The sequence below is a fragment of the Equus quagga genome, chromosome 2 (genome assembly GCF_021613505.1).
Source record: "Equus quagga isolate Etosha38 chromosome 2, UCLA_HA_Equagga_1.0, whole genome shotgun sequence".
Taxonomy (NCBI): Eukaryota; Metazoa; Chordata; class Mammalia; order Perissodactyla; family Equidae; genus Equus; species Equus quagga.
Window position 1 is genome coordinate 184,792,937 of NC_060268.1, and position 14,181 is coordinate 184,807,117.

The window sequence follows — 14,181 nt, forward strand, 5'->3', positions numbered from 1 at the left end:
TGACAGAGTGGCTCCTTGTCAACAGTGAGGACCTGGGCTCTGATGGGCTGTAAGGCTTTCATGGGAAACAATGTTTCAGTCCAGCATCAACCAGCAGGTTTAAGAAGAAAAATCATAAGACTGTCTCAATTAAAAAGATGTTATCATTATCTCAACACTCATCTCTGCTAAATACTCTTGGTTAACTAGAGAAAGAAGAAAATTGTCCCAGGATGAGTGTCTCTTTGCCACAAAACAACCAACAACAGATGTGATGAAGAGCCTGGAAAAGTACCCCATTCCTGCCAGGCGCTAGGCAAGGGCGCTCCCATCATCTCAGTTAGCCAACATTGTCCTAGAAGGCCCAGGCAATTGAAACAGATGCAAGACAAACAGAAAGGCCTTGCTTCTGAAAAGAAGTACTCAAAACAAGTCATTATTTCCAAACACGTGTTCCTGTGTTGAGAATTTGATGTTGTCTGGGCACCCAGCAGCTTCATGACCGGGGACCTAGAATAGTGGTGCCTGGCCCCAGACCACGGCTCCACCCCTGTGAGTCCAGCTCCCCAGCAGCTGCCATGGGCTCCCTCCCCAGGATGCACACACTCAGATGAGCTGCACACGTGCACCTATTCTCAGCCAATGGGAGCCACGAGGCCCACCTCACACACATCCTATCCTCACCCCAACCAGTCAGGGCTTGAATTCTAGTTCGAGGGGAGGCTGACTATGCTCCTCCCTCGGGCACCAGCAGGAGGGACTACCAAGCACGAGAAGTGCTATGTGGACCTCGATGGGTGTCTGTCCAGGCCAGCCTGGCTGGGTGAAAGAAGAGGGTAGAGGGGTCAAGACGACTCAGCCTCCATCCTGAGGAATGGACCCTGCCAGCCACATTGGCCCCTGGAAGGGGAAAGCAAGAGCAAGTTCAACTGGGACAGGACCCGAGGTCTGACCAGTGATGTCGATTCCCAGTTCAAGAGGCACAGAACACTAGAGGAGGGCAAAGACCCCCAAAACTCCTGCCAGAGGTCAATACCCCTTCATTGATGTGGCCTTACATAAATCCTACCCCAAACAAACACATGCAAACAAAACCTGAATGCTCCTTGTCCAATTAGGGTCAAAGAAGAGGACGGTCCCGCACCCCACATTCTGACCTATGGGTTGGTGGAGCTCCCTAGGTGCTGTGTTTACCGGCATTGGTACTGGTGCCAGCAACCGGTGTTGACAGAGCCCAGGCATTGTCAGAGGGGTGCCTGGATGGAGCTTCTAAGAGGCAACTGCTACAGGAATCAGCCTTGAAACAGTGGGCCAACAATAGTTAATAATGAACTAAGATCTTGGGCCAGAGGAAAAAGAAGATGGCATTGGTCAGCTGGTCACCCTCTTTCTCAAGGATGCATTATAAAAGCTTTGCCTTTCCACGGGAGCATCCCCAGAAGTCGGCAGAGATCCCAAAGCACCATGGCTGCCCTGGGCATCACGGTGGCCCTGCTGGTGTGGGTGGCCACCCTGCTGCTCATCTCCATCTGGAAGCAGATCTACAGCAGCTGGAACCTGCCCCCTGGTCCTTTCCCACTGCCCATCATTGGGAATCTTTTCCACTTGGACCTCAAGAATATTCCCAAGTCCTTCACCAGGGTAAGAGAAATACTGGTGATTTCAGGGACGAGAATTTAGGGATTAGATGTAATATGTGTGCCTTCACTCATTGTCAGACAAGTTGTTATTCAATACCCGCCTGTTATTAATTAACTACAGTAACAGTAACATCCAGGAGTGATGTTCAATATTTAGCTAGTGGTACACCTTGGGCACCGCATGCTCGAATGGGCATTGGCCATGGCTGGCCCTGGAGGCCCCTTGTCGCTAGGTGGGTTTTGAGAAAGCCGGTGTGGCCAGGGCAGCTGCTGTTTGCCATTGCAATGCAAGGAGAGCCATGCATTCACACTGGCTGGTGTCAACCTGCACCTCTCTACAGACACCAAAGAAGAGGGTAAAAAGTGAAATGTTTGACCAAATTACCCGGTACCTCCTACAACAATCATTGTGAACGTAGTGAATGAGCTAACAAATCTAAAAACTAAATGAGTTAGTAAACCTATTAAATGAGTTAATAAAAGAATGCCACAGGGCACAGGGCAGGCTTGGAAAGTATTTGTATCAAGGAGAGTGTTGATGGCGCTTCATGCACCTCAGAGGATAGGCTCAGTTGCAGGGGTCAGGACGGTGCCAGCTCCGGGTCCTCCTACAGCGCCCTGGGGTCCAGACCTTGACTGAGGACAGCAGACAGTGGGGTGATGGGTGGATGTGGGCAAAGGGGCCTCAGGGGCGGGACATTCAGGACGAGTTGGCCCACTGAGTTAATGGTGTCCAGGTGGGAGAGGAGTTAGGCACACCCAGATGTGTGTGGCCAAGTGTGCAGGTGTGCTGGCATCACGCTCCCTGCAGAAGAAAGCCTCTGTGGGAGAGTCTTCCAAGTCGGGCTGGATGAAGACCATCTTTCCCCAGATCCTTCTGGGTTCTCTTGGTCAACAGAGACGACTTTGGGGGTGAGTTGGAAGCACTGCCCTCTTCCTCCCCAAGTCCGCACGGTCTCACTCTGCTGCTTGCTGGTCTCACAGCTGGCAGAGCAGTACGGGCCGGTGTTCACCCTGTACCTGGGCTCGCGGCGTGTCGTGGTCATGCATGGCTACAAGGCCGTGAAGGAGGTCCTGCTCAACTACAAGAATGAGTTGTCCGGCAGGGGAGAAATCGCCATGTTCCAGGCACACAAGGACAATGGTATGTCCCACTTCTTATAACACCCCCACAGAGGAGTAAGGGCAACAGGAGGGCCCAGCCGGTACTGAGACAACAGCACAGCAACAACACTGTAAAGATGGAAAGGAGGATAGATCCCCAGGCAGGTCAGGTGCTGGTCAGTGCGTCGGGTCATTCAATCAGTGCGCAGCATGCATTTTAATGAAAGCTAATACATGAGACTTGTACCCAAAACGACCAGCAGGCAGTTGTTTACAGAGAAATATGACAGAGGAAGACGCTTCTGCTGGCTGAGCTGTGCCTCCTCCCACAGACCTTCCAGCCTCCACGGCCTCTCCCTCCTCTCTCTTTGCTGGGAGCTGTTTCCACTCACAGCTTCAACAGCTCCTGGTCTCGGGGCTCCATCCGCTGAGGTCCCCTCACCCACGATGGGCACAGAAACTCTGCTTGTCTGCAAGGCTTTGCTCAGCCGCAGTTCATGTCCTTCGCTGAGGGGCCTCCGATACCCACCTGGGGATGTTCTGAGACCCAGAAGTGTGCTGTGAAGGCAGCCCCAGCTCAGAATGAGACTTCCACATGACCCGTCTCCCCAGCCTCGCCTCTCTTTCCTCTGCACCCCGTGTCTCCAGAACCCTGAGTTCCCCGTATCCATGAGACACACCTGTCTCCTCCTGTAGGGGGAAGAGAGTTAGGGTCTGGGGGTCTAACTGGTCTTTATCAGACTCCTGGCTTCAGACCCCACCTTCTGTGTCTCCTGGGAGGTCCTGGAGCCCATGGAGGACACCTGCTGGGTGGGGGCCCCCTCCTCCTGGTCTCAGCTCGAGAGCTCTCTGCCCGGCCTGCTGCTCTCTCTGTCCTGTCCTCCGAGCTTACCTGCTTATTCTTTTCAGCTTGCTTACTGCCGTTTTAGTGAGATTCCAAAGCATATTAGAACAAACACTGGGTCCCGTCTACCCTCTGGAACTCGGAAGCCTCTACTTCTTCCTGAGGCAACTTTGGTGATGAACCGCTAGAAAACGTTTATCCATTTAATTTCAATTTTCAAATGACGCGCTTACAGTGGGCAGTGTTCTCACTTTACTTTCCCAGTCTACATTCCCGAAGTTATATCATGTCACAATCAATGGCATTTGTTTTCTCTCTTGGATATTGTGAGTTTGTGTTACTTCTTGGACTTGCCAAAGGCAAAACCAACCACCTCGGTCTTTGTCATTAACACAAGAGGAGCGTTACTGGAGGAGAGCCCCATGAGAGCAGTTCTGGGTCAAGGAACTCCATCTTGGCTCGGGGAGCCCTGACCTTCCATCCCTGGTCCACGTCATGGGCCCTTAATGCTGCCAGGCAGTGGCCAGCACTCACATTCTACAGGTTGGCCTCAATGGGACTTTGCTGCCTCCTGCCAGGGCCTCCAAAGTCCTACTTTTATATGTCCCACACAGCCCAGAGCTGACCCTGAAAATCAGCCAGGGCCTGGACGTGGGATGCATCTGGTCCCCCAGGAATGATGACATGAAGGTTCATTACTAGTGTAATATTGAGCAGGCTGCACAGGAACCGCACCCGTCATTCCAGTCTCTCTGTATAGAGCGCCAAGAGAGCAGCCTCCGCTGTCTGTGTTCCAGCCTGCCCTGCGTCCCAAATAGTGCCGGCCCCTCTGGGGTCTCTCTCAGTCTCTCTGTCTCTGTCTCTTTCTCTTTCTCTCTGTCTTTCTGTCTCTCTATTGCTGTCTCTCTGGCTGTATTTCTGGCTCTCTCTTTGTCTCTGTCTCCGTCTCCGTCTCTCTGTCTCCCTCTCTGTCTTTATCTCCCTCTGTCTCTTTCTCTCTGTCTCTCTCTCTGCCTCTGTCTGTCTCTCTCTCCTCACATTTTCCTGTATCTCTCATTTGCTAAACAATTCTTCCCAGTAACATGTTTAAATTAACTGCTTCTCTGCCCCTCCTTCCTCAACCACCAGGGTCCTCTTCCCCTGTCACAAACCCTTCAGGGTGGTCCACCGGCCGTTGTCTCCCTCCTTCCTTCCCTCCTGCCTTCTCTGGCCCTCAGGGCTCCAGGCATAGCTGACAGCTCTGCCCTTCCGACCTCCTCAGCACACAGTCTGTGGCCCCTCCCAGCCCCTCGCTCATCCACCCTGTGTCCTGGGTCAGTGTGTCTTCTCCCAGTGACTTGAGACGTCGGAGCTGCTGGAGGCTCAGCTGGGCTGATCCCATAGAAATGTGCGTGTTTGGACCGTCTTTCCCACAGGTTCCCTCTTGGGCTGCCAGGCCACATCTCCAGCCTGCCCTCAGCATGGTACGCAGGGTCCCACAGGAATCTGAAGCTCAGCGCAAATAGTCCTGAACTCAGGACGCTGGTGTCCAGTCCCCCACCAAGGTCACCAGGGTCTTTCACTTAGTGAACAGCATCTCTACATGGCAGCCTCGACGCCACCTGCGCTTGTGCTCACATGTGCCCAGCGAGCAGTCATGCTGTCCCTTCCCTCGCCTGTCTCCACGGCAACCGCTTCTTGCCCTCAAGCTTCTTCTCCTGACTCCATAGGGTGCTTCCCCCTCAGCCACTCAGGCATCCTTTTAGGGTAGAACTGACACTCTCAGCCCGGCAAGCGCAGACCACCCTGCTCCCCACCTCACCTCAGCTCCTCCCCGCCCCTCTCAGCCCAGCCAGACTTCTTTCCAGAATGTCCCATGCCCGGTCCTGCTCAGACCTCTGCGTGCACGTGGAAGGGTCTTCCCAAATCCGATGGCCTGCTTGGTTGGGGAGCCATGTGACCCCTCGGATTCTAGTAAGGACACTTTCTGTGAAGCCACAGAGCTGCGTTGAGGTCTTAATAATGTGAGGGTTAAAAACCACAGAGAACAGAATGGCTTTTCAGGAATTTTGTCAACAGACAGGAAAGGGGTGGAAGGTTTCCTTGGTGGTCAGGTGAGGTTTTATTTCACACGGGGAAGACGCAAGGCAAAGTGGACAAAGAGAGAAAGTAAATACATGGCTTGAAGAAGAGAGTGCCCAGGAGAGGAGCGATGCGATGGAGAAAGCACAAGGCAAGCAGGGGCCGGAAAGGCTTCTCCCCAAACCCAGCAGCCCGGTGCCTGAGGCCGGCGCTGCTCTCTGCCTCTGCTCTGGTTCTAAGTGCTTCGGTCCCTCCCTGCACCCCCAGAGCACACAGGCCTGTCTCATCCCACCCCTTCTCCCCACCTGGGCATTTTCAGTAACTCATCTGCGGCTCCCTCTTCTTCAGGAGTTATTTTCAATAATGGACCAAGCTGGAAGGACACCCGGCGGCTCTCCCTGACTATCCTCCGAGACTATGGGATGGGGAAGCAGCGCAATGAGGAGCGGATCCAGAGGGAAACCCACTTCCTGCTGGAGGCCCTCAGGAAGACCCAGGGTGGGTACAGCGCAGGCAGGACGGCTTCCTTGCCAGACCGCTGGGGGCAGCGCTGGCCTGGGCCCCTGATGGCGGTTGCCAGCAAGAAGGTGGTGTTAATCCACAGACACCATTTTACAAGTCGGGTTTCCTCCAGGTCTCGGGGGAGTAGGAGTGGTGATCCAGTGTGTCACCGTTATGTCCTGAGTAACTGAAAAGAGACCCGAACAGGTTCAAACATTCACTGTCTTCTGTTCATCATCAGTTTTCAGTGTGTCTTCTCACAGGCTTGGTAAATGCCGGTGGGGAGGCTGAGTCGCGTGTGAAGGGCTCTGACAGCTCACTCGTTTTCCAGGCCAGCCCTTCGACCCCACCTTTGTCCTTGGCGGCGGGCCCTTCAACGTCATCGCCGACATCCTCTTCCACAAGCACTTTGACTACGAGGACAAGACGTGTCAGAGGCTGATGCACTTGTTCAACGAGAACTTCTACCTGCTCAGCACCCCCTGGCTCCAGGTGAGGCCTCACTCCTTCCTCAGGAGTCTGCGCTCGTCTTCAATCGCACAGATTCTGTTAGAGCCAGAGAGCCTGCGTATTCCTTCTGGAGACATCTGTGGGGCCAGCGTCCCCCTTGCTAACCTGTTAGGGACTCACCGTGTCACTTTTTAACATCTGTCCCCACTAGACACGTGACATGCGTGCCCATGAACGTGTCCCCCATGGGCAAGCGCAGCCCGGCCAGGTGGTGCTCAGAAGGCGCCTCGGTAGCCGTGGCCACAGCTCTGGGTCTGGAGGAAGGTGTTAGCCCAGCACACAGAACATGTTGCCTCTGGAAAAAACATAGTAAGATAATCTCCCCCCTCTCTCTGTAGGCTTATAATTATTTTTCAACCTATCTGCGCTACCTGCCTGGAAGCCATAGAAAAGTAATGAAAAATGTGTCTGAAATTAAAGAGTTTACTTCAGAAAGAGTGAAGGAGCACCATAAGTCACTGGACCCCAACTGCCCCCGAGACTTCACCGACAACCTGCTCATGGAAATGGAGAAGGTACCGTTGCAACACACTGACTTGCAGACGCCAGGCGACACCAAGCACTTGGCCGTTATGAGATGGGTTTTCTGGAGGGGGGTGCATTTTTCAGATTTATGTTGTGACCTGCACTGCTGGTGTCCAGACTGCCCACCTGGTGGATTTTGATGCTCTCAGTTGCACACAAACACACTGGCTTTAGCACAACCACCACATGCTGCTCCCATACATGTCGAGAGACAGCCAGCCTGCCTGGCTGACCTTAATGACCACTGTACCGTACACCACGCTGGCCAACAGACGGTCTTCCTTGGGGAATCCCTCAGGGGGCTGTGGGATGGGGTGAGTGGGTCCCTCACATCGGCTTCTTCCGAGCCATGCTTCTTAACCACTTCTGGCCGACTGACAATGACCATGCCTCATCTGGGGAGAGGTCCTCTGTGTTCCGCGTCAGCATGGAAACCGCAAATTGTGCATGACAACAGGCCCACCCAGCATCATCTGCCTGATGGCCCCCCGGGTCCCCCCCGCCACCCGAGATCAGGGGAGCTTTTTCTCTTTCCTTTGGCATCACTGCAGCTCCAGAACAGCAGGTGGATTTCACGCCTGATTCCCCTGGGTAACTCCCCCAGATTGTCTGAGAATCTCCTCTGTCAGTGGGGCCCCTCACTGCACCCAGCTGTCTGGCTTCCTGGTGACTTCCTGTCTCCTGGGACCCAAAGCTGCTGAACATGGGGACAGAAAGAGGCCAAGGGCAGCCCCTGCAGTTTTGGGTTGTTAGCAGAGGCTGCACACTCCACCCCGGGCTGCTGGAGGTCATGACACAGGACCTGGGGAGCCTCACCCCCCAGGACGGCCCTCAATGCTTAGAACCAGCACAGAACCCCACGGCCTGGGTTGGGGGCAGAGTCCTGCCCAGGGCCAGTGTTCTGGGAGCCTCGGTTTCCCCCACTGTGCAATGGAGATGATCGTGTCTCCGAGGGACAGCCTCGTGCACACCTGCCCCTTCCTCTCTGTGGAGCTGACAGGGCTGCCAGGTTCTCTTCTGCCGAAGGAGACAAGGGTCTGTTTCTCATCTGTTTGAAGACGTCCCCTTATTGAACCCACCTGTCGCTAACATCCGCAGGAGAAACACAGTGCGGAGCCCCTGTTTACGTTGGAAAACATCACTGTGACCACGGCTGACATGTTCTTTGCTGGGACAGAGACCACCAGCACCACGCTGAGATACGGGCTCCTGATTCTCTTGAAACACCCGGAGGTTGAAGGTACGCCAAATAACAGGCGAGGACGCCAGGGCGCGCGCAGTCGCACCTGGATGATCGCCTGGAGCGTTTAGGCTTCAGCTGTCCGTCTGCTAAATGGAAACTGATGTTGCTTGTGAACCTTTGCGGGAATGACACTGGGATGACGGGATAAATCCTTTGAGGGGTCGTGCTCTTGTACATGATGGGCACCTGGCCCTCTTGAACACTGGTCCTCCCACACCCCCACTGAAACACCCCTGATTGTAGAAAGAAAACAACACCAGAGTGGAGAAATGCAGTGCTGTCTGCATTCTGCTCCACAGGATAACCTATTTATGACAGTGAGAACAGCGTGCACATTATCCCTGAGTGAGACCTGCTTTCTCAGCAGAGCAGGGAGACAGGGCAGGGCAGGCAAGGCCCTCCTGCCATAACTTACCCTACTGGAAGAAAGAGGATCAGAAGAAAGAAGCCCAAGGGAGAAGCATTCCAAGGCTGCCTGCTGCCCTGGCCCCCTTTGCTCCTGCTGGGGGCTCCTCCCCAGCACCTGGGTCAGGTGGGACTCAGGGTGCCCTGGAGGAGAAGGCGTGGCTTCAGGGGCCACATGTGCAAAGTGTCATCCACTAGAAGCACCCACATGGGCCAAGTAGAGGCAATGTGAGGGGCACCAATATGTTAACAGGCCAGTCTGTTCAAACGTCCAGGGAAAGACAAAGGAAGGGAGCCACCGCCTGGGGCGAGGGTGCCCTCAGCGGCCAGTGCTGAGGCCTAGAGCCCCTGCCTCTCACTGGGCTTGGTGCAAAGCTAGGGCTGTCCCTGCTCCAAGGAGTTCCTCACCAGCTGAGCCACTCTTGCTGCTGCTGACAATAATTTGGCTCCTGCTGCTTACAGTGCTCCATAAGGGGACACCCTTTAATACACTGCATTCTTGAGGGTGGATACAGGATATGAAGTCATTCCCCCAAGAACATGGATACGTGACCTGTCCAGGATCAGACCTGGTCCATCTGACTCCAAAGCCTTGGCTTTTTCTGTCTCACAGAAAGGGGAAGGGGAAGGAGCCGAAAGTCCACAGGATTGGCAGTTTCACAGGTCTGGCAGTTCTAGCAGAGCTTCTGACCACTCTGTGCTAGGGGAACTGTAGACTCAAAAAATGCTGTATGTCATTAATGGTGAGGAATTTCCAATATAGAGAAAAAGACAGAAAATAAACATGACTGACCCTCATACATCCATTGCCAAACTTAACGTGTATTAACATCTTGCAGTGTTTTCTTCAGAGCCCTTGAAAAGAAAACAGGTTGCAGAGCCAGCCGAAGCCCCTCCTCATGGCCCCTGAGACTTGTCAATGTCCTAGGACGGTTATGTGTCATCCCCGTGCACGACTTCTTGTATTTAACACTCACTAAGCATCAGCATACAATCCATGGTGTTGCATGTGTTTTACATTTTTACCTGGTTCCATACTGTACATAACTTTACAGTTCACTCCACACATTAAAAGGCCCACAGGAAACCTCAGACTCAGAGTGGCCAAGCAACTTGTTAAAGGTTGCTCTTACCTCTGCCAGAAAGAGAGAGACTCCCAGACTCCTGCTTCCAAGTCCTTCAAGCAGTAGTCTGTGCTTGTCTGTTTCTGCCGTTCTGCCTTCACCTTCATACTTCTTAGAAGCATGCAATGAACCAGCCTGGGGTAATAATTAACACAGAGCTTTCCCTCCAACTACAGATCTTCCTCGACTTACAGTGGGGTTACGTTCTGATAAACCCACCGTAAGCTGAAAATATTTTAAGTGGAAAGTGCATTTAATCCACCTAACCTACCGAACATCATAGCTTAGCCTAGCCTACCATAAACGGGCTCAGAACACTTTCATTAGCCTACAGTTGGGCAAAGTCATCTAACACAAAGCCTATTTTATAACAAAATGTTGAATATCTCATGTAATTTATTGAATACTGTACTGAGAGTGAGAAACAGAATGGTTGGATGGGGACAGAATATTTTCAGTGTATCAGTTGTTTTCCATTGAGATCGCGGGACTGACTGAGAGCTGTGGCTGCTGCCAGTGCCCAGCATCGTGAGAGAGGATCGTACTGCAAATTGCCAGCCTGGGAAAAGATCAAAATTAAAAATTTGAAGTATGGTTTCTACTGAATGTATATTGATTTCGCACCATCATAAAGTTGTAAAATTGTAAGTTGGGAACCATCTGTAGAGATTTCCAAGAGCCTTTTGTCATTTTCCTCTCCTACTTTAAGGCAAGAACCAGATTAGCCATGATCAGCTAAGATAACAGAAGCCAAAACATGCTGTAGACTCTAAATAACCTCATAGAGCTTAGCACTTACTGACACTTGTGGAGGACTTATCCAATAATCCAAAGGACCTGGGCACCCTGAAGCACTGCTTACGGTGCTCCATAAACATCTATTGGGTGGATGGATGGGTGGGTGGATGGGTGGGTCAGTGGATGGATGGATGGACGCGTGGATGTTTAGGTGGATGGATGGATGAGTGGAGGGACAGGTGGGTGGATGTTGAGCAGCCTGGAGTTAATCCTTTTACATTCATTCCACTCATATCTGGGCAGAGAAACTTCATAAAGAGATTGACAGTGTGATTGGGCCAAGCCGAATCCCTGCCTTCAAGGACAGACTAGAGATGCCCTACATGGATGCTGTGGTGCATGAGATTCAGCGATTCATCAACCTTGTGCCCTCCAACCTGCCCCATGTAGCAACCCAGGACACAGCGTTCAGAGGATATGTCATCCCTAAGGTCAGCTGTGAGCCTGCAGCGCACATCCTGAGCACCGCCCTCCCAGCTCATCAGCCAGCCCGCCAGGGAACGGGACGGGGGCATCCAAGGACACCACCTTTTGGCAGATGTGGCTGAAAGGTGGGAGCTGGGCTAGCACTCCCACTCTGCAGAGTCTGCTTCCCCAGCAGTCCTCACATGGACCTGGTGACCCTAGAAATTGAGAAAACCTGGAAAAAGGACTCCTCAGACAGTGCCTGGGGTTTGTGGTATATTCTAACACCAGAAATGAACAACAGTGACTCCAGCCTGGGCTACTCCTCTGAAAAGATGAGAGCACTCATCACCCTCTGGCCCTGACCCCCAAATGCTTTCTTCCTAGTCCTTAAGGAAACAACTCCCCCAAGTGGAAACATACTATCTTGTATAAAGTAAATTTCAAAACACCCTTCTTCACTGGGGGCTTCCAGCTGAAAAATGTCACTGACTGAGACAGCCTTTGTTCCTTCTAGGGCACAGTCGTAATTCCGACACTGGATTCACTCTTGTATGACAACCAAGAGTTCCCTGATGCAGAGAAGTTTAAGCCAGAGCACTTTCTGAACGAAAACGGAAAGTTCAAGTACAGCGACCATTTCAAGGCATTTTCCGCAGGTAGGAAGAGTTCAAGAGTAGCAGCTTCTTGGGGAATTGCTCCTAATGCCTGCTCTCTGCTCCTCGCAGCGTCTTCCCTTATCCCGGATCCGCACCCCATCCCAAAGGTGATCTTCCATGTTCAGAGAGCTTAAGTGACTGTTTCACCAGGAGTCCTGGGACTGAGGGGTTACAGATGAATTATTTTCTCTGTAGAGTAGATACTTCACTTCACTCAGTGCTAAAACTCTTCATTTAACAGAACTTAGTGAAAACCTTTCAAAACTATATTACCTAATTCTCCATAATTTTAAACAAGGGTTACTAACAAAATCTAGCGTCTGGTTGCCTGGATTCACCCTAGGACCATCTAACCTTCCCTGGCTGTGACTCAGTGTCCCCCCCTCCCGGCCCTTGGCCTCCTTCCCAGGGTCTCCCCTCAGATGCTGCTGTGAGGGAAGATCATATAACCAACCTGATAGCCTTAACACCCATTGGTGGAGTGTTGGCTTCCAATGGCGGTCCCACTTTTACCTGTAAGACATGGGGGTGAGCCCTGCAGAGACCATTCTCCCAACCTAACGCAGGTTTCTGCAGCCGAGTCCTGGAGATTGAGGCCAGATGAAGGCTGGTCCCTGAACACATCTGTCGCTAGTACTCTTATACTGAAATCTACTCTGTGCTCCCTTTCAACGGGCAGAGAGGGGTCAACTCGGCTTTAGGATGACAGATTGGGCACAGCCTCCTCCCGCCCAGCTCTCCCTCTGCTGCCTCACCTGCAGCAATGCTGTCTCCTGAAGCTGCCTCAGTGTCTCATCAGTACTGTCTCACCTCCAGGAAAGCGCGTGTGCGTCGGAGAAGGCCTGGCTCGCATGGAGCTGTTTCTGTTCCTGACTGCCATTCTGCAGCACTTTAACTTGAAGTCTCTGGTTGACCCCAAGGATATTGACCTCAGCCCCGTCACGACTGGGTTTGGCAACATCCCACCCAATTACAAGCTCTGCATCATTCCCCGCTCGTGAGCATGAGGGACAGGTGCTCAGAAGACCCCTGGGCCCCTTGATGCCCTAGGGTTCCTGCCAGCGCCCACTCAGTGCCGCCAGGAAGACCCTCCCCTCACGGCTCAGTGAGTCAGGGCTCCACGGGGATCACTCGGCCGGAGAGGCTGCTTCCCAGAATCATTCTTCAGATAGAATTTGAAAGCAAAGTCCAAAAAAGATTGTGTAAAACCAATTAAACTAACTAAAGAAACTGAATTAGTTTGAGCCTATGTTGAGTTCTTGGAAACAATGTAAACAAGGCCTATCATTGTAGCTGAAACTCCCCTCTGCTGAAAAAGTAGAACTAGCCAGGCAGCAGAGTCACTATCTGTCATAAAGGTTTCACAAAAAAGAACATGGACACCATTTTGTAGTTAGGAAAAGAGGCAAATAATATGCCTTTAGAGGTTTCTTAGTTATGTCAAAAATGTATCCCCCACCATCTTTCCCAAGGGTATGAAGTCGTCCTTTGGGCTCACTATGAGCATCGTTCTGCGCCATGTTGTAAGATTAAAATATGTCTGAAAAGTCAACAGAGACATCTGTTATTGTCTCTTAATATTAAAATGTGACTTTGCAGGAGCCAGCCCCATGGCCTAGTGGTTAAGTTCAGCGTGCTCCACTTCAGTGGCCCAGGTTCGGTTCCCGGGTGCGGACCTACACCACTCGGTGGCTATGATGTAAGGACAACCCACATACAAAATAGAGGGAGACTGGCACAGACGTTAGCTCAGGGTGAATCTTCCTCAGCCAAAAAAAAAGTGCCCTGTTACCTGGAAGGAGAAACTCTAAGTCCATGAGGACCCCCGCATGAAATGAGACAGAAACAAGGAAATAATTAATCGTCTCAGTGAACTAAACCTTAATGTTGTAAAACAGAAGAGGAATTTGGAGCCAGAACCTGGTCCCCACCCAGCTGGCACACACCTAGAAGTCCTCTGTGTGCTCAGCCTTCATGCCTTGACTTCCTCACCAGCAAAACGGGCATGATAGAAGGCCTTGTCTACTGCATAGATGAGGGTGGACAGGTTAGGCGTGCAGAGCCCTCAGAACACTGAAAGTTCTAAGAAAGTGTTCCCGAGTGAGTCATGTCTCACAGCCAGCGGTGTAGCATCTTCCAATCTCCCTCTGACTGGCCCTCCTGCCTCCTCTTAGGAGGATCCCATGATAACATCGGGCCCACCCAGATAACCCAGGATAATCTCCCCATCCCAGGATCTTGAACTTAATCACATATTCAAAGTGCATTTACCATGTGAAGCACATATTCACAGGTTCTGGGATTAAGATGCAGATGTCATTGGGTATATTGTTCTGTCTTGTAGACAGCATATAGTTGGGTCCTGCGTTTTGGGGTTTTTTTG

General features: G+C 52.1%; 1 protein-coding gene across 1 annotated transcript; it reads left to right on the plus strand.

Annotated features, from left to right (window-relative positions):
• Positions 1–1,414: 1,414 nt before the first annotated feature.
• Positions 1,415–13,033, plus strand: LOC124234745 (cytochrome P450 2E1). The gene is made up of 9 exons (XM_046652148.1): positions 1,415–1,620; positions 2,604–2,763; positions 5,977–6,126; positions 6,461–6,621; positions 6,978–7,154; positions 8,263–8,404; positions 10,978–11,165; positions 11,657–11,798; positions 12,615–13,033. Exons 1-9 carry the CDS (start codon positions 1,444–1,446, stop codon positions 12,797–12,799), a joined length of 1,482 nt encoding a protein of 493 aa, XP_046508104.1. The 5' UTR covers positions 1,415–1,443; the 3' UTR covers positions 12,800–13,033.
• The last annotated feature ends 1,148 nt before the right edge of the window (positions 13,034–14,181 follow it).